Source organism: Ovis aries, chromosome 5, assembly GCF_016772045.2.
Source record: "Ovis aries strain OAR_USU_Benz2616 breed Rambouillet chromosome 5, ARS-UI_Ramb_v3.0, whole genome shotgun sequence".
In the NCBI taxonomy this organism is placed as follows: Eukaryota; Metazoa; Chordata; class Mammalia; order Artiodactyla; family Bovidae; genus Ovis; species Ovis aries.
Genome location: NC_056058.1, coordinates 1,918,399 through 1,939,071, shown reverse-complemented (window position 1 = coordinate 1,939,071; position 20,673 = coordinate 1,918,399). Strand labels below are relative to the sequence as shown.

The 20,673-nt window shown below is 53.4% G+C and overlaps 1 protein-coding gene across 2 annotated transcripts in view; it reads right to left on the bottom strand.

The window, feature by feature from the left end:
• The window catches only part of ADAMTS2 (ADAM metallopeptidase with thrombospondin type 1 motif 2), a 255,023-nt gene that overhangs the window by 103,297 nt on the left and 131,053 nt on the right, over positions 1–20,673 (bottom strand). For both annotated transcript variants that reach the window (XM_042250871.1, XM_042250872.2), the window contains one exon: positions 511–713. In XM_042250871.1, coding sequence (XP_042106805.1) covers positions 511–713 — 203 coding nt within the window. The remainder of the gene's footprint in view (positions 1–510; positions 714–20,673) is intronic.

Below are 20,673 nucleotides of genomic sequence, written 5' to 3'. Positions count from 1 at the left end.
ATTCCCTGGAGAAGGGAACAGCTACCCACTCCAGTATTCTGGCCTGGAGAATTCCATGGACTGTATAGCCCATGGCGTTGCAAAGAGTCGGACAGGACCGAAGGACTTTCAGTTTGCAATAAAGTGAGGCTGCCTTTGTAAATAATCTTAAGCTTTTAAAAAATCAGTTGATTTATAGGAAAACACATAGCCTACACAATGTGGGTATTATGAAAAATTAAGAACCCTAGTACACAAATGATGAGTGTCTAGAAAATGGCCTTAGCATATAAACGGCTTTGCCAAGTCAGAATCCCCACCAACATTTGCAGATAAGAAAAGTCAGGCTAAACAAGGTCGACAGGAGGGTCACCTCTTCTTACCTGTAGACCCAGAGCCTCCCTGTGACCATTTCACTCACGCCCAGCTCCACCAGGAAACTGTGGCAAGCAGAGATGCCCCGGCCCACCTACGCCCCCAGCCTCCCAGCCCCACCCCAGAGCCCTCTGCTGCCACCGCACCCCCACTCACGATGTTCATGAGGGTGAGCAGGTACTTCTGCACATGCTCCTTCCCATGGAACTGGACCACAGAGTCGTCCACGCCCAGCAGGACCTCGATGTTGTAGTCGTCATCAGCAGCATGCCTGCGCACCCTCCTCCTGGAGCTGTTGACTCGCTCCTCCAGAACACCCAGAGCGCGGCTGAGGCTGTCCAGGCTGTCCGGGGAGACCCCTGGAAGGAGAGAGAGGACACAGCCTGTAGCGGCAGTCCAGGCTCAACAAGGCCACTGCAGCCGGGGAAAACCCCCACTCAGATGCAACTCAGCCCCTGCAAGATGCCAGTGTGGCCATCAGCCTGCCATCATCAGAGCACAGTAACCCAGGGCAATTCTGTCCCCATTTCACGGAAGGGCAAACTGAGGTTCAGATAGCGCAACTGTGCTGGGCAAGTCAGCTCAGACCCAGTAGCGTAGAAACCCACAGCTGGGCCATCCCAGAGGCAGGGCCTGGCACCCAGTGATGAACAGAGGGGAGGGAGGCTGGGTGGACAGAGCCAGCTCTTTTCACCCATTCACATACTCGCCCAGGGACAAAGGGCTGGTCCCCCAAGTGTTACCAGCCCATTTATAACCAGGGAAATTGAGGCCCAGCCCAGGTGGCACATGTTTCACAGAGTCTTCCCAGACAGCTCCCCTCTGGGGCTTTTGGCTCAGCCCCTGGCTGAAGCAAAGCCCCTCCTCTCTCAGCCCGGTCCGCCCACTCCCTCCTGGGCTGGGACCAGCCCGTGGGCACCCTTCCCCTGCCCAGACCTGTGCCTGCCCCTGGTGCCAGGTGCCGAGGAGACGAGAGGCTGCCTGAGAGTCATGCAGAGCCCAGGCTGAGCCCTCACATGGCAGCTACTCCGCAGTCTGCTGGCCAGGGCTCACTCCAGCCCCCACAGACTAACACGTGGCTCGGAGCGGGGCAGCCCGTCCGGGGCCTGGGGCCGCGCGGAGGGCCCGGGGGCCGCGTCCCATCAGGCCAGGACCCCAGGGCGTCACTGCGTCTTCTGCAGAGCTGCAGCATGACTCCATTCCTTCTCCTTCCCCGCTGGGCCTGGAGCCCCCCGTGCACGCTGCCCCCACCTCTCAGGGTTGCAGCTGAGTTGGCTGGGCTGACCTTCAGCATTGCTGGCAGCCACAGACCACACCGCCCAGTAAGAACCAGTGCCAGCGTCTCTGGCAGCCCCTCACGCCCCTGCATGGATCTCTGTGTCCGCTCCAGGCCCCTGACCCCAGGGTCGCCCCGCTCCTCGGCATTCCTGGTGAGGGGAGAAGCAGGTGTGTCTCAGAAACGCTTGCCCTGGGAAGGGCCTAGGACATCAGGTTATCATGACATCGCCAAAGAGTCTTCCAGAACAATTCTCACTCATCCCCCAGGCTCTTGTCTACTGTCTCCTCTGGAGGCACAGCAAGGCAGCCTGTCACCAAGGTCCTGCTCCACCAGCGGGCCCTCTGCTTATGTGTCCTCATCCAGCGCTGACAAAAGGTCTCTTTGATGGGCATGACTGACTCCACTTTACAGACAGGAGGACTGGCAGAGCCCCCCAGCCAGGCAGAAACTCTCCTCTTTACACCTGCTGTCTGTTAGCTTTGGGGCACACACCCGCCACCTGGTTGCTGCCGGACCAAGAAGAGGAGGCGAAGGAGCAGTGGAAGGGGAAGCGCTTCACAGAGAAGAGGAGCAAGGCGGGGCTGGGCTGAGGGCCCGCGGCATTCCTGAGCTTCCCGGGGCCCTGTGTCCCCACCACAGCCCTGCAGGCCCCCGTGTCCCCTCATATGTACAGGCACACACACACACTGCATACACACGCACACACACACAGTCCACACACACGCACACGCACACAGTCCACACACACGCACACACACACAGTCCACACACACGCATGCACACACACTCCACACACACGCACGCACACACTCCACACACATGCACACACAGTCCACACACGCACACACGCACACACTCCACACACACGCACACACACACAGTCCACACACACGCACACACACACACTCCACACACACGCACACACTCCACACATGCACACACGCACACACAGTCCACACACGCACACACACACACACAGTCCACACACACGCACACATACGCACCCACACACACTGCATACACATGCACACAGAGTCCACACACACACACACGCACACAGTCCACACACACGCATGCACACACACTCCACACACACGCACACAGTCCACACACATGCACACAGTCCACACACACGCACACACACACTCCACACACCCGCACGCACACACACTCCACACACACGCACACACACTCCACACACGCATGCACACACACGCACACACACACTGCATATACAAGCACACACACACAGTCCACACACACACACTCCACACACACGCACACATGCACACACAGTCCACACACATGCACACTCGCACACTCCGCACACGCACACACGCACACACTCCACACACACGCACGCACACACACTCCACACACACGCACACATGCACAGTCCACACACACGCACACACACAGTCCACACACACACGCACACACGCACACTCCACACACACGCACGCACACGCACCACAAACACGCACACACACACAGTCCACACACGCACACACACACACAGTCCACACACGCACACACGCACACACTCCACACACACGCACACACGCACACAGTCCACACACACTCCACACACACACATGCACACACACTCCACACACACACAGTCCACACACACACTCCACACACACGCACACACAGTCCACACACACGCGCACACACACACAGTCCACACACACGCACACACGCACACTCCACACACACACACACTCCACACACATGCACACTCCACACACACGCACACACACACTGCATATACATGCACACACACACAGTCCACACACACACACTCCACACACACGCACTCACACTCCACACACACGCACACACACACACACTCCACACACACACTCCACACACATGCACACACGCACAGTCCACACACACGCACACTCGCACACTCCACACACACACACGCACACACACTCCACACACACGCACACACACACAGTCCACACACACGCATGCACACACACTCCACACACACGTACACAGTCCACACACACGCACATGCACACACTCCACACACACTCCACACACATGCACACACACGCATGCACACACACTCCACACACACGCACACACTCCACACACGCACGCACACACACGCACACACACTCCACACACACTCCACACACACTCACACTCCACACACACGCACACACACTCTGCACACACACACTCCACACACACACACTTCACACACACACACACTCCACACACACGCACACACACACACTCCACACACACGCACGCACGCACACACGCACACACGCACACGGCAGGCACTGCCAAGGGCCGCTCCAGGGCCGGCGCCTGTGCAGAGCTCGCCCTTCTGCTGGGCTCTCTGGAGATGGTTCAGGGCCATCCCTGCTGCTCCCAGGGGAGACATCAGCTACTTAAACCTGACGGGGGGTGAGGAATGGCTGCTCTATTTTTACACATTTATTTCTTTGCATTTTCAACAAGCAGGGACAGTTCACCTTCAGAACCACCTTGGGAAGCAGAAAGATGATAATTTTCATAAAAAAAGAACTCTTCCTGGGGAAGAGGCTGGAGGATACCCTCTGCCCCTGTCAAGCCAGGGTTCACTGACAGGTGGTCCCTGGGCAAAACCAGACCACGGGGTTGCCTGTTAGCGCTGTGTTTTTTTTTTTAAATACCACATTTGGTCAATAGTATTTCAAATTTCGAGATTTCATGTTAAAAATCTAGACTAGCCAGCTTGTCTAAGAAATGAGGAAACAGAGCCACTGTAGAGGGGAGAGGGGGGTTCACACTGTGCTTCGGAGTAATGGCCATGCCTGGGACACGGCACAGAGGTCTGAGTCCCCAGCGCTCCTGGCCCGCTGTCCTCTCTGCAGGCCTCAGCGTGGGCCCAGACCCTGAACCATGAAGCCACTGTGCAGTGACTTTGCCCGACGTTCTCTAAGGAGGGCTTGGGGCCCCCATCAGGACATGCTGGCTGGGGTACATCCTAGAGTTGCTTCTGTTAAGCAAACTCTGTTTTAACTAAACCATGTGTTACAGGTCCATAAAGACAGCAATGTTTCCTAAGAATGCACTAGAAGCGTTAATTTCACCACAAGCATAATTGTTCTTATCATTACTATCTCAATCATGATAATGCTGGAGGGTGACTTGGATATTATGTCCTGGAACCACCCCCAAGACCCAGCCCCTGTAGAGATGTGCTTGAATCCAAAGGGAAGGGCAGATGAAGGGAAGCAAACAGGGCCCCCCAAGCAATTCGAAGGCGGCAGCCCTGCCCTGCAGTCCCTGGGAGCCCCAGCCCTGCTCAGCCCTAGCAGGGCACAGGGAGCCGCCCCCAGACCCAGGGCCCCCAGACCCAGGGCCCCCAGACTCAGGGCCACGTGAGCGCGGACGGGATCCAGCAGCCAGGCTGACGCTCCACTTTCTCGTTCTCGGGTGTCTCCCAGTTTCCCTACAGTGGGCTCAACCCTACAGGCTAGGCCACGCGGAAATCCCAGCCGTGCCCTGGTGCCGGGTCCTAGCAGGCCTGCCCCTCGGGTTGAGAGTCCCGCTCAGGTCCTCAGTGGGCTGTTCTTGGTTACTTGCAACCATGCCCAGGCTCAGGGCCTGTCTGCCTGCCCAGGGCTGCCTGTCCGGTCTACAGGCCCCAGCTCCTCTCGGCCCCCCTCCCGCCTCCCCCAGCAGCTCCTGCATGCTCGTAAGTGGCCAAGCCTCAGTGACCCAGAGCTTAGCCAGCCCTGTGCCTGACCCCTCATTTCCGGCCAGGCCTGGACACTGAGCAGTCCACACTGCCCATCTCCTGCCAAGGACGGAGGACAATCTGTCCTGACTCCTGACACAGCTGCCTCTGCGCACCGCCTCCCACATGGGGAGAAGTCACCAGTCCCTCTGGGGGGCTGATCCACAGCAGACGGGAGCAGACTGGACCCCAGCAGGCCGAGGCGCCCCTAAGTGGAGGTGTCTGCGGCAGGACCCTGTCTTTTCAATGGGCAACCACGGGCTTTTAGTTTCTGGCATTCCCTGTGCTGGGGGCACCCTTCTGGTGAGCTCATGTCTCGGGCAAAGGACGATACAACAGGAAGCCTCCAAGAGCTTCCCTCATTTGAGCATCTCTACAGGAGGGCAGACAAAATCCCTCAAAGAATCAATAGCAGTCTGTGGACAGGATGGAAGAAGGGGATGCAGAATTGCATCCAGGAAACCCCGAAGTGCCTGCCCTCCAGGGGAACAAGCGGGTCACAGAAGCCAAGCTCACCCACTGTGCCTGGATCACAGGATCCTGCCCGGCTCCCGCTGCCCCTGCAGCCTGGTACGCTGGGGCATGTGCACAGCCCTTCAGAGTGATAAGCCTCCACTATGATCCAGCCATCCAATCTTCAGCAAGTAGGAGGCTCCTCACCATCCTCATTACTGTCTCATTTTAGCATCAAGGAGCCTCAGGAAGATAAACCGATGCAGACAAGTCACACCACAGAGGAGGGGCCGGGACCTGGCTCAAGTCACAGCACCCAAAGTTGTTGATGAGCCCCGGAGTGGCCTGTGTATCTCACCACCAGCAAGAGATGGTGTGGGGAAACTGAAATTGGGAGAAACAAGCGAGCGTGTTTAGTGCAGAGAAGAGCAATCCCAGGGACCTGGGTCTATAAACGCCGTGCAGCAGGTGTGGGCTCAAGGGGCCTGGATGTTGGCTGTCTCCCTGTAAACCCCATGCCCAGGCCTTCACTGCACTTGTCTCTCTTGGGATGCCCTTTCTGCTGCTGCTGCTCCTGCCTAGATTTAGCCTTCCTATCAGGTCCAGCAGGAGCCCCCCAAAAGGCCCACAAGGAACAGAGCTCACGGGCCTCTGCCTCCTGCGCTGGACGTGGTCCCCATCTGCCTCCCCCAAGGACACACCTACAAGGGGAGGAGGGGCCACAGAGCCTTGAGGAGCCACTGCGCAGTGATGGGGAAGACTGCTGCCCCTCCTCCAGGAAATGATCTTCCCTCATTCCTCACTGGACCTACTCCCTCTCATCCTCCAGGTGTCAGCTGAAATGTCCCCTCCTCAGGGGGACTTGCCTTGTTTCATCCTAAATTAAAATAGGCTCTCTCTTCCCCCAGCATCTCCGTGACAGCATCCTGTTTTCCTCCTTCATGGAATGTACCACTGTTTGCAGTCTGAATCTCATTTATGAATTTGCTTGGGCATTACCTGTCCACTCCACTTGAAGGAGGCCCCCTCGGAAGACAGGGGCCAAGGGTCTTGTATGCCTTGGTACCCCACAGATATACACAGGTACCCAGGTACCACACAGCAGGGCTGTGAGGGGCAGGGGCCACCTTAGAGACACAATGGGAGGAAGCACAGACCCAGCAGTGGTGGGGGTGGGGGTAGGGAGGGGTGCCTCTGGGAGCTGGGCAGAAGGAGGGCAGGCACAGCAGGGCCAGGAAGCCCAGGCTTGGGATGGGGGAGCGGCAGCAAGAGCAAAAGTGAGGCAACCGGCAAAGGAGCATGAGCTGGCACAAGATCCTGCCGTAAATTACTTATACAAGGTGTAACTGAAACAAAATTACCCAGGAGAAGTTAAAACAAATGAAGCGAAGAGAGAGTTACCATGTAATTGCCCACAAAACAGAACCAGGCATAATGATATCTATGAGATAAAATATAATCTGACATTAAAGGGACAAACTGATCAACAGTTCATTGAAAAGATACAAAAGATATGAAATTTCATTCACCTAACAGAGCTTCAACCTGATACAGGAGAAACAGGCAAAGCCACAGTTCTATGCGCATTTTAATATATTTACTCCAGGAAACACCAGATGAATCAGCTGAAACATTAGGCAGGATTTGAATTACTGTGCGTGCTCGGTCACATCTGGCTCTTTGTGACCCCATCGACTGCAGCCCGCCAGGCTATCCAAGGGATTTTCCTGACGAGAATACTGAAGTGGGTTGCCATGCCCTTCTCTAGGGGATCTTCCCAACCCAGGAGTCAAACGCACATCTCTTGTCTCCTGTACTGCAAGCAGATTCTTTACCACTAACCCACCAGGGAAGCCCTGCATTACTATAGAAGATCTGAATTACTAAAACAGCCTAATGTTTAAGCTCAACAACCAGACAATGTGTGCTGTTCAAGCACAAGTTCCAAATTTCACTTACATTAGGACAAAAGGGAAACTCAAAAATCACGCCCACAGCTGCTATCATAGAGCAAAATCAAAGAAAAGAAGACGGAAGGCCCTCAAACCCTAAACACCATAAATTAAAAGCACAGTTCTAGTAAGCCTAGACTAAAGAGAGAACACACATTCTAATTGTCAGCTCAAGTAGAAAACTTGAATATACCTTAGAAAAAAATGGAAAAAAAAAAGCAGTCAAAGACAAGCTCAGAAGGTTTTACAGAAGAGTTTTACCAAACCTACAAGAAATAGTTAATTCTCATCCTCCATATAATCAGTATGCAAGCAACAATACCTTTCTTGTATGTAACAGACCTCAGCTAGGAAACAGAATGGGAAAAGAGGCTTATCGACTATAAGAATCAACCCCACAAAATATCTAGGTATAAACAAAAATACGGAATGTTGTAAGATGACACAAAGAGTAATACCATATAGTCAAAACTCTCCCAAAAAGCATAAGACAACCTCAGTAATTGCAGACACAGTGACACTATCCTGGGCTGCAAGCTGATGCTCTTCCAAATTAATCTATAAATTTAACACAATCTCCATTTTTTTAAAAAGTGTTAAAATCTAACAATATAGTTCCAAAGTTCAACTGGAAGACTACATATGGCAGATTAGCTGGGGAAAATATTAAAAAGGAATAATAACAAGGGGATATTTACCTTTCAAAATTTCAGAACGCATTACAAAATAATGTTAATTAGATCATAGTGGTATGAGTGTTATGAAACATAGATCATGGAATTGAATACAAAGTCTAAACACAAATCTAAGCAGAGAAGGGACCTTAGGTAAAAATGGTACATTAAACACATACATCCAATTTTTCTCCTCCTTGGAACCCCATAATAATTTTAGTAAAGGGATGATTTTTTTTTCTTAAATCACAAGCAAACAAGGACAGGGGGAGCAGGAGAGGAAAAAAATAACAGAACTGTTGTAGGCTGGAAAGCAGATGGCCATATGGCAATGGACTTGGTGTATCTGAGAAGCTGGCCAGACGCTTCCAGTTTGCATTGCCGAGTCCTCCAGAGGCACCAAGTACCTCTGGAAGTGGGACAATGAGTGGACTGAAATAAAGACTAGTTGATGGCTAATGCCAAATCCCTTCCTCACAACCTGCATCCTAGTAACGGCCCAGTAACCAACACTGCATTGGTCTGGAAGCTCATTCTCCCTCCAGAAGATCTCTGGGCTGCAGGCACCAGCTGTAGTTGAGAGCACAGGTACCGTGCTAAAAAGGAGGATGAAACGAATGCTGAGGCACCAGCCTGCTTGCACAAGCCACTCCCAGAACGCTGGTAGTCAAGCCTTTATCCCACAGGCAGGAAGCTGGAAGGAGGCTTCTTTAGGGAACACCAAAGACCAAAAGGCAATATTACTGTCCATGGCTCCCCTACCACCTGCATCGAGCTCCCAGTCCCCTCTTTTCTTGCCCAGGCTTACACACGAGCAGCCAGCCAAGGACCTCCAGCTCTCCAGGGTAAGCCCCGGACTCCATAGATGGAGCTCAAAAAAAAAAGCACAGCAATCAAAATGAGAATGGAGGAAGCAGAGGCTACCTAGGAAGGTGGGGAACCCTGTTATTAGTGACCCCTGAGAGCTCGAAGGAAATACTGCATCCACTGAACAAGAACAAAACGAGAACAATCACAAGGGTTCTTTGGAATTAAAAACTTTTCAGCAGAAGTGATAGATTCAGTGAAAGGATTATGAAGACAAAGTCGAGACTCTCCCAGAAAGTAAAGCAGTAAGACCAAAAGGCTTGAACCATCAGGAAAAAGAGATAAGAAAACTGGAGGACCCGATCGAAGATGTATCATCCATATACTAGAAACTCCATAAAGAAAGGAAAACAGAGAGGAAATAACTAATGAAATTATTCAGGAAAGTTCCTACAACTAAAAGGTGCTCCCAGACTGAAAGGGCCCAGCTAGCACCCAACACAGTAGATGAAAACACACCAGCACCATGGCGCGTCATCATGAAATTTCAAAACACCAGTAAGATTCTACAGACTTTCACAGAGAATAAGAGAGGGTCAGAGGAAGCAGTTACAGAAGAAATCAAAGGAACCAGAAGCAGAATAGCTTTCAGTTCAGTTCAGTTCAGTCGCTCAATCATGTCCGACTCTTTGTGACCCCATGAATCACAGCACGCCAGGCCTCCCTGTCCATCCCAACTCCCGAGTTTATCCAAACTCACGTCCATCGAGTCAGTGATGCCATCCAGCCATTTCATCCTCTGTCATTCCCTTCTCCTCCTGCCCCCAATCTTTCCTAGCATCACAGTCTTTTCCAATGAGTCAACTCTTCGCATGAGGTGGCCAAAGTATTGAAGTTTCAGTTTTAGCATCAGTCCTTCCAATGAACACCCAGGACTGATCTCCTTTAGGATGGACTGGTTGGATCTCCTTTCAGTCCAAGGGACTCTCAAGAGTCTTCTCCAACACCACAGTGAAAAAGCATCAATTCTTCAGTGCTCAGCTTTCTTCACAGTCCAACTCTCACATCCATACCTGACCACTGGAAAAACCACAGCCTTGACTAGATGGACCTTTGTTGGCAAAGTAATGTCTCTGCTTTTGAATATGCTGTCTAGGTTGGTCATAACTTTCCTTCCAAGGAGTAAGCATCTTTTAATTTCATGGCTGCAAGAATGGCTTTAGACTTCCCAAACCAGCAGTAGCTCAGTTGGTAAAGAATCCGCCTGCAATGCAGGAGTCCAGTTCTATTCCTGGGTCAGAAAGATGCGCTGGAGAAGGTGTAGGCTACCCACTCCAGGATTCTGGCCTGGAGAATTCCGTGGACTGTATGGTCCACGGGGTCGCAAAGAGTCAGACACGACTGAGCGACTTTTTCACTTTCAAACAAGCATTAGATGCAGGAAAACAAATGGAGAAGATAACTTTCCCACAGATGACCTCCCCTGCGCAGGTGGTGCCCAGGACTCTGGGCCAGGCCCACCACCCCTGCAGGAGTCTGCAAGCAGCGCAGAGAGCTGGGCTGGCCTCTGACCCCGGTCTATTCCATAAGTGCTATTCTCCCCTTCCTCACACACGGCAGTTTCTCCTCTGCAGGGAGGTAGTAGAGATTTGAGCTTCAGGGGTTCCCAAACACTGGGGCAGAGAGACTGATTCATTCTCATCCTCACAGGGACCTCCACCCACGTGCTTGTCCAGCAGAGGCCAGGGGTGTGAAAGCTGCTCATGAGCAACAGGCAGTCCTGGGGGAACCCGGAAGGTGCACTGGCGTTAGAGTTCACAGCCTGCCTAATGAAGGGATCATAAGAAAGCGTCTAGCTGAACTTTCTTCTAGCCCCTTTATCACTTCATTTTCATCACCCTTGGTCACCAGTTGGACTGGAACTGGTTTCTGCTTAGGTGCGAAGCCACGATTTGATTTTTTCCTCCTGTATCCAAACAGTGGTCCCAACATCATTAAAAAAAAAAAAAAAAAAGACATATCTCCACAACCAGCTTTCTCTCCTTTCCCCTTGCAATGAGCACCATTCTAAGATAATCAAAGGGCATCCTTGTGATAGGGTGTATTTTTGCAAAATCAATGCTGCTCTTTGACTGTGTTTGTTTTTAACTGACAAAAGCTGCCACATCGTGTCTCGTCCTGTTTCTTTCTGCGCTCAACACCCTAAGAGCTGTCTGTCTATGTGAATGTCACACTTCAAGCCTGTGTGGAGTGCAGCTGCCAGATTTGCCCCTCTCGTCCACTGATGACACCCAGTGTCTGCCAACTCCCCCCAGACTACCCAGGCAACGTTGCCATGAACAGCGTTCAGTTTCTTCCTGAGAGATCTATGGGACTGGGACCACCTGTGTGCCCAGTCCAGGGAAGGGGAAAAGAGCCCCCAGGGCAAGGGTCAGTTCAAGGAGGGCACTGGGATGTCCTAAGGACACCCTGCGTTTAGGACGTAGACTCAAGAGTGAAAGTACTGAGTTAACAGGCTCTCACAATCATCAAGTAAGGATTGCCAGAGTTCCAGGACGTCCACACCTGTTCCACTTCTGCCACTTACCAAATCATCCAGTTCTGAATTGCTGCCCTGTCAGCTACTAATTTTATTTAGTTTTATTATTTGCTCAGCCATTTAAAAAATATATATAAATGAATATCAAAGGTGATTAAATTAAAACAAAAGGCAAGCACACACTAACCACGCAAGGAGAGGGCGGCACTGCCCCCAGTGGGCGGAGGCTCCTGGAGGAGATGAATGGGGCAGCCTGGGGTCACGGTTGATCTGGCTTCCGTTTCTCTGGGAAGTGACAAGGCCCTTACTGGGGAACTTGCGAACAAGGTCACAAGCGAGTCTTGAGAAGCACAGGCCTCTCTGCAGACTGAGGTGTTGACCAGGTGCTGGACGTGGTCCAGGATTCCGGCCCAGCTCTCCTGCAACAAGCGCAGGCCCCTGCGAGGGCCACGGGCCAGACCTAGACTCCTGAGCACCAGCAGCCTGCGGGAGCACAGCGGTGCCACCAGCCAGGAGAGGTCATCTGGGGGAGAGTCTTCCTCTCCGTTTGTTAACGACTGAGAGACAAGCCCTCTGTGACTGCAAATTCCCCTAAAGATGATCATTAAGATAAAACATGTTTACGCAGAAGCATAATTAGGACACGGCAAAAGCACTGTTTGGAAGCCGGCAGGATCTTTGGAGGCTCTGCGAACAGAAAGAGGCTCAGCCCCAAGGGGGCCATCAGCACAGAGCCCCACTGGTGAGCTTTATTAAAAGCAGCTCGTCAGGGTTATTTCATCCCAGCCCTTTATAACTTCATTACCAAGTCAGAATTCATTTTGCAACTCTGGCAGACACAGCCCGTCCGGTGTCACTTTTACGACTCGGGGTGGAGGGGAGGAGGGGCGGGGCGGCTGGGGCCCGACCAGCGTCTCGGGGCTCGTCCACCAGGGACACATCCGTAACGGCTGCCCCGAGTCTGAGACCAGCACTAGGAGACGCGTGAGTGCCTGGAGTCCAGACTTCTTACCATTCCAGCACTTTCATGGGGGGGAATGGGAGCTCCTGAGAATGGGGAAGGGGTGCCCCTGGAGCCTGCCCTCCAGAGACGGGCCAATGGTGCTCCTTGAGGTGGACATGAGCCACCTGGCCTCCCCAGCACCCCCGCCCCGCTGGAGGTGAACAGAGCCACCCACAGCTGTGCTGCGTGGCAACCCAGCCTTTCTCCAGGAGCTGCTCCTTGGTTTTTCTTTCATGGCCCACCATGCCCACCCAGTCTTCAAGGGGAGTCCTCAATGCTGCTGGACCCTCAGGTCCAGGAGCGGCCACCTGGCCCAGGCAGGCCAGTGAACCCCCGTGTCAAGCGTCCGTTAGGGTCTCTGGAAAGACATGTCCTCCTTTCTCTCTGCTGCGGGGCTGAGGCAGACAAAGTGGGCCAGCGGCTGCTGGGCACCACCTCCTTCCAGGAGAAGCAGAGCTGGGACAGGAAGGGAACAGGTGACGCCCTTTAGGTCCTAATTTCAGCCATACCTGAAGCTGATATACCCCTGGACTCTCCAGCTCTTTGAGTCCATTCATTTGGATTTCTGTCTTGAAACCACAAGAGTCCTGACAGGAACACATACACACACACACACACACACACACACACACACACTGGCCTAAGCTAGACACCATCTTTTGGTTTGATAACCAGAGCAGCATCAGGCTGTTGGCATCACACGGTACTGCTCTGTTGCACCTCCTATTTTTAGAGAGACCCCAGGGTAGCTGTGGAGAAGGCAATGGCACCCCACTCCAGTACTCTTGCCTGGAAAATCCCATGGGTGGAGGAGCCTGGTAGGCTGCAGTCCATGGGGTCGCTAAGAGTCAGACACGCCTGAGCAACTTCACTTTCACTTTCGCTTTCATTTACTGGAGAAGGAAACGGCAGCCCGCTCCAGCGTTCCTGCCTGGAGAATCCCAGGGACGGGGGAGCCTGGTGGGCTGCTGTCTATGGGGTCGCACAGGGTCGGACACGACTGAAGCGACGCAGCAGCAGCAGCAGCAGCAGCAGGGTATCTGGGGTAGAGGAAGTCCACCGTGGATTCAAGGTATGTGGCCGAGAGAAAGGGGCCAGGCTCTGGCTCAGTTCCTCACAGATGCTTGCAAGGATCTCAGTCCTTGGAGGTAAGGGTGCCTGCGCAAGTGTCGAGGCCACTGTGAGACGAGGCCCAAACCCGTGGGCCACCCAGGGCGGTGGGGAGCTCCGTGCAGCAGGACCTGGGGCCTGCGTCTGTAGCCCCCACACAGGAAGCCCCAACACCCCGGGCCTGCTCTGCACCCCCACACCGGCTGAACGGCCTCAGCTCCTCTGCGCCCGCTTGCTCCCTATGCACCGTGCTCCAGGTGGCTTCTGAAGCCCACCCAGGGCCAGGAGCACATGTGGCTTCTTCAGGGAGCAGGCCCCTGGGGCCCAGGGGCTGACGGCCCTGCCCCGGGGAGGTCCCGCACATGGTCATGGCAGGCGGGTCCCTAAAGCCGGCCTCAGCCTCCAGGGCACCAAACACCCTCTCCACTGCGGTCAGCTGAGGGGAGGGAAACTGGCCCTGAGTTACCTACGCACTGCCGCTTCCCAGCTCTCAGCAGCCAGATGGCGGGATACAATGGAGAGCCTGGCAGATCGCTTAATGAAAATATTTACTGTGAACTTCAGAACAAAACACAGACACCCACAGGTCCCAGCAGAAGGGAGGATTCCCCGGGATTTCACTGTGAATGTAGAGGAAGTGAGAGGTTGGCACGTGGGGTGCTGGCGGCTCAGCGTCAAGGGACCACGGTCCTCACAGCCTCCACCCTGGCACAGCTTGTCCAAGTGTGCCACCATCAGGGAAATCCCTGCTGGCAGCTCCATATGCGTTCCAGATCCTAGATCTGGACATCCAGCTCTCTGGAAGGCCCTCAGGCCTCCACACTCGGAATTCCAGGACCGAATGCCTCCTCCCCCGCCATCCCACCCCTTCAGTTGCACCGCCCACCGGGGACTATGGCACCCGCAGCCACCAGGGCCCCCACTAGGAACAGAGTCAGCTCCATCCTCTTGCCACCACCCCCATCCCTCTGTGATTGCCCTAGGTCATGCTAGGAACCAGCTACTCAGTCTTTGGATTCTCCAAATCCAAGTTCAAGGCATTTCTCTCCAGCTGCCAACCTGTTTCCCCTCTTGGGCCTTTCATCTCTGCAGATATTGAGCCCCGTGTCTTGCAGGGTGGGTGAGGCCACTGCAGGGCGGTGGTCCCAGTGCTCTCAGAGGGGCCTGGTGCCAACAGAGGCTGCAGGTGCAGGAGGCTGCACAGCCCTGCTCTAAGCCCCCTTGTACCAGGCCATGATGGCTGATTCAGGAACTCTCAGCACCTGTCCAAGCCCCCACCCACAAGACTGGGGGATTAGCCTCCTGGCTGCACCCGGAGCCCAGTACACAGAGGGCTGGGGCGAGGATAAAGGGCTCCTCCTCGTTGATGCTGAGACTCAGGATGGCAATGCAGGAAGGACCACGTCCTAGCACCAAGCCAGCATCCTAGGATGGAGAAGAGAATTCTCCAGACAACCCCATCAGCAGCACGACGGGGAAATGGTGATGAAGATGAAACCGGTGACATGGGGGCTTTATGTACATCTCTTATTCACTCTTCCCAGCAGCCCCATGGAGCAGGGCTCAACTCCCTCCTGTGCGGATAGAGGGAGAAGCCCAGGAACGTCATGCTCCAGCCACTGCCTCATGGAACAAAGGGAGCAGGATCTGAGCCCTGCACCTGAGCTCACTGCACCTGAGCCCTGGACAGCACCCCTCAGAGCCAGCTGCACTGGGGCTGGTAGACAAAAGGCAACTGAAAGGGCTGGGGGGCCCTCGCTAAGCTGGAGACCTCGTCCCAGAGCCACACGCACCATGACCCTGTAGCACAAAGACCCACGCTCCACCTCACCACATCCACTCAAAGCCCTGAGGTGTGGGACTCCAACAAGGACTCAGGGAGGCAGGATGGCATTTCCGTGGAAGCAAAAAGTAGCCTTAGCTGCTCAGCACCCCCTCCCATCTCACTCTTTGCATAGTTGTTCTGCTCTGAACTGGAACTTTTAGATATTCTCAAGCAGAGTGTGTGCTGGATGGTGGGAGGGAGGCACATTCAGGGCCCATAGTCAGGGTCTTCACATTCAGTGGGGCCCTGCACAGTTCTGGGGGAAAGGGGTGCCCTTCCACGGAGAGGTCCACTCATCAGCGCATGCTGGCGGGGAACACAAGCGCTGCGGGGACTAATGCTTTAAAACCTTGCCATTAGGACCTTCTTGCTGGTCCGGTGGCTAAGAATCCACCTGCCAACGCAGGGGACATGGGTTAAATCCCAGGTCCAGGAAGATGCCACACGCCGCAGGGCAACTGAGCCCGTGTGCCACAACTACTGAGCCCCCATCCCAGAGCCCACGATTCACAGCCACTGAAACCTGCTCACCCTAGAGCCTGTGCTCAGCAACAAGAGAAGCCGCAGCAATGAGGTCTTTGCACATCGCAAACTAGAGAGTAACCCCCACTCAGAGAAGAGCCTGCACGCAGCAATGGAGGCCCAGCACAGCCAAAAATCAATATATAAAAAAATTTAAAAGAAACTTTCTGGGGACTTCCCTGGCAGCGGTTAAGGCTCCGCACTTCCATTGCAGGGGGCACAGGTTTGATCTTTGCTCAGGGAACTAAGATCCCACACACTGCACGACCCACAAAAACCAAAACCAACCACCCAAACAAACACGTTCCATGGACTGAGCAGGAAGACAGACAAAGATTCTGAAGGTCCCCGGTTGGGCGAGGCTGAGGGAGCAGGGGCTTCCGACTGGAGAGATGACCTGCTGCCTGATGTGCCTCTGTCTGACCCTGTCCTGCAGGAGGGGGCACCTTGGGTCAGCCCAGGGAAGTGCTCCACACAGGGCTCGTGTGCATCCTCTCTTGAACCCTGCTGACCCAGGAATAGGGAACCCTGAGCCCCCAGCTTCCCAGCAAGTCCCAGGGACACAGCAGCCCTCCCCCCTAGGCAGGCTCAGCTTTCCTTTCTGGACTTTTTCCATTCCCCACCAGCAAGAGACCCAGCTCTGCCATGGATAAATCCCAGGGTGCAGACTGAGAGGCCCCCAGCTCAGCCCACTGTGGACCCCCCGCTATACCAGAAACGGTATGCAGGTATGCCTGCAGAAACTGGGTTTTCCCCTGCTGCCTTCCTGTGTGAGCTCAGTGGGTTCAAAAGCCTGCGGGTCTGGGGGAAAACCGATTAGTATGGATGAACTGACATGTCCCTCTCCCGTGGTGCTCTTTGCCTTGAAAGGCCACATCCTGCGGTCACCAAGGGACTCCCTGGAGACCTGGGGCTGCTGCACTTCCACCGTGGCCAGGAGGGGACACGTCCTGGGCTCCCTATACACCACCAAGCCTCCTGGCAGACGATGGTGTTGACGGGCCTTAATTTGATCAGCCTCATCTGAAGAAGGGCAGAAATGAGAAATCAGAGCAAGTGCTGAATGCTGTAAATTCAATCTGTGGCACAGCCTCACAGGGGCCTTTCCTGACAGACTGGGGTGCGGAGGCGGAGGCTGCACTCCAAGGCTGAGTTCGATGCCCACCAAGGGCTGCCCTTTCTGCAGAGAGGATGGCGCGGGGCCAACTCACCAGGGCCCTGGCTGCCTGGACACCCCAAGGGCTCCCAGGACAGGCCAGTGGCTGGGCAGGCGGAGACCGTAAGAATCATCACAAACGTGAACATGTTTGGGGTTTCCTTTCCTAGTTTAAAAGCAGATGTGACCCCACCAGGGTCTGTGCAAGTTGGCTCCTGGACCACAGTGCCCTGGCCTGGCCCCAGCGGGCACCCCACCAGCCTGGCACACAGACACCACGGGGGCTGCTGGCACCTGCTTCTCCCATCTCCTACAGCACCAAGCAGGGCAGGGAAGGCCATTTATGACCCTGCCCCGGCCCACCTGCCAGTCTCCGTTTGCTGGCTTCTCCCACCCTTGAAGCTCGCACACACTGCTTCCTGGGGCAGAAACACCCCAAGCGCCAGACCTAGCTACCACCGTCTGCCTGGCAAATCCAGCTCCTCCTTGAAAGTCCAGCCCCAACCTTCCTCCTGTTCGGGAAATTTCTGACTGGCTGCCCTTCCCTATGCCATCCACCCGGACCCCCAAATCTGTGTTTTCAATCCATCATTGGTTCCTTCACTCCCCCAGTATTTGAGTCCCAGTGATCTGCCAGACCCCTGCCATCTGAAGAATCACCTCCATGACAGCCCTCTGGGGCTACACCACCTTCACAGACTTGCTGACTTGCTCTCTCTTGTTCCTGACACACATTGGCACATGTGCACACAAGCTCACACACTCACAGTCACATGCTTACCACACATTCACACACACACACACACACACATTCACACAAGCTCATCTACAACACACACACTCTGAGGGCAATTCCTGGAAGACCGAGGCCCCCTTGGACCTCTCATAGGGCTTGGCAAAAATAAATCAATAAGCCGGAGGCCAAAACCACCTGTTGGATACATGGAAAACAACTGCATTTCTTATTATACATCTGAGCAAACTGAGGCTGAGAGAGCTTAAGGGACTGCAGGCGGGGAAGCAGCATTTCTTTTGGAAGGAGCAGTTGCGGGGAGTACCTTGAAGGCAGGCGTGTCTACCGCTTTCCCCGTCGTGGGGGTGATGCACGGTGTGGCCGGGAGGTTAGGGGCTGCGTGTTCACGCCCGCTTGGCCGTGCAGCTGATGCTGTTGCTCCCGATCTTCTCTCTTCTCCTGGGAGAGCAGTTGCCAAGCTGCTAGCTCATCCCAACACCTTGCGGTAACTGTCTGAAAACACATCGCCAGGCCCAGCCACAGAGCAGGCGTCACTCCAAAGAGACCCTCATTGCGGCTCCCAGCCCTGGGAGCCTAGCTGCGCCAGCGGCAGGGATTCAGTATGTGCAGGGCTGGCAGGTGGCTAGGCTGGGTGTGTTACCACGTCCCTTTCTCTCTTTGACCGAGACACATGTTGTTTACATATTGAACTCAGAGAAATAGTCTGCATTTCCAGAAAGAGATATGTTCTCCCATTTTTCCTGGAAACAGGGGGACTTCTTGGCTTATCTTTTGTTTTTTTCACTCTTAACTGAGAAATATTGTTCTCCTAAGAGAAGCCAGGTGGAAATGTTGACTTGGGCGAGGGACAGCAGGGGTGGGGAGGGGAAGGAGGAGGGATGGAATGATGGAAGGCAGTGGCTAGGAGTGTGTAGGCCTGTGTTACTGGGCCTTATGTTTTCATAAACATAAGAAGTCTGAAATCTGGATTTGCATGCGAAGTCTCTGTTCTGTTGATCAAGCAGCTCACTCAGTCGTGTCCGACTCTTTGCGACCCCAGGGACTGCAGCACACCGGGCTTCCCTGTCCATCACCAACTCCCAGAGCTTACTCAAACTCATGTCCATTGAGTTGGTGATGCCATCCAACCATCTCATCTGTCGTCCCCTTCTCTTCTCACCTTCAATCTTTCCTAGCATCAGGGTCTTTTCCAATGAGTCAGTTCTTCGCATCAGTTCTTCACATCAGGAGTTTCAGCTTTAGCATCATTCCTTCCAATAGATTTTCAGGACTAATTTCCTTTAGGATTGACTGGTTTGATCTCCTTGCAGTCCAAGGGACTCTCAAGAGTCTTCTCCAACACCACAGTTCAAAAGCATCAATTCTTTGGCACTCAGCTTTCTTTATAGTCCAACTCTCACATTCATACATGACTACTGGAAAAACCATAGCTTTGACTAGATGGAGCTTTGTTGGTAAAGGAATGTCTCTGCTTTTTTAATATGCTGTCTAGGTTGGTCATAACTTTCCTTCCAAGGAGCAAGTGTCTTTTAATTTCATGGCTGCAGTCACCATCTGCAGTGATTCTGGAGCCCAAGAAAAAGTCTGTCACTGTTTCCATTGTTTCCCCATCTATTTCCCATGAAGTGATGGGACCAGATACCATGATTTTAGTTTTCTGAACATTGAGTTTTTAAGCTAACATTTTCACTCTCCTCTTTCAGTTTCAATAAGAGGCTCTTTAGTTCTTCGCTTTCTGCCATAAGGGTGGTGCCATCTGCATATCTGAGGTTATTGATATTTCTCCCGGCAATCTTGATTCCAGCTTTGTTTCATCCAGTCTGGCATTTCACATGATGTACTCTGCATATAAGTTAAATAAGCAGTGTGACAACATACAGCCTTGACGTACTCTTTTACCAGTTTGGAACCAGTCCATTGTTCATGTTCGGTTCTAACTGTTGCTTCTTGACCTGCATACAGTGTTCTCAGGAGGCAGGTAAGGTGGTCTGGTACTCCCATCTCTTGAAGAATTTTCCACAGTTTGTTGTGATGCACACAGTCAAAGGCTTTGGTGTGGTCAATAAAGCAGAAGTACATTTTTTTTTTTTTTGGAGCTCTCTTGCTTTTTTGATGATCCAACGGATGTTGGCAATCTGATCTCTGTTCGTTTCCAAGGCAAACCACTCAATATCACAGTAATCCTTCCAAGTCTATGCCCTGACCAGTAACGCTGAAGAAGCTGAAGTTGAACGGTTCTATGAAGACCTACAAGACCTTCTAGAACTAACACCCCTAAAAAGATGTCCTTTTTATTATAGGGGACTGGAATGCAAAAGTAGGAAGTCAAGAGATACCTGGAGTAACAGGCAAATTTGGCCTTAGAGTACAAAATGAAGCAGGGCAAAGACCAACAGAGTTTTGTCAAGCGAACATACTGGTCATAGCAAACACCCTCTTCCGACAACCCAAGAGAAGACTCTACACATGGATATCACCAGATGGTCAATACCAAAAT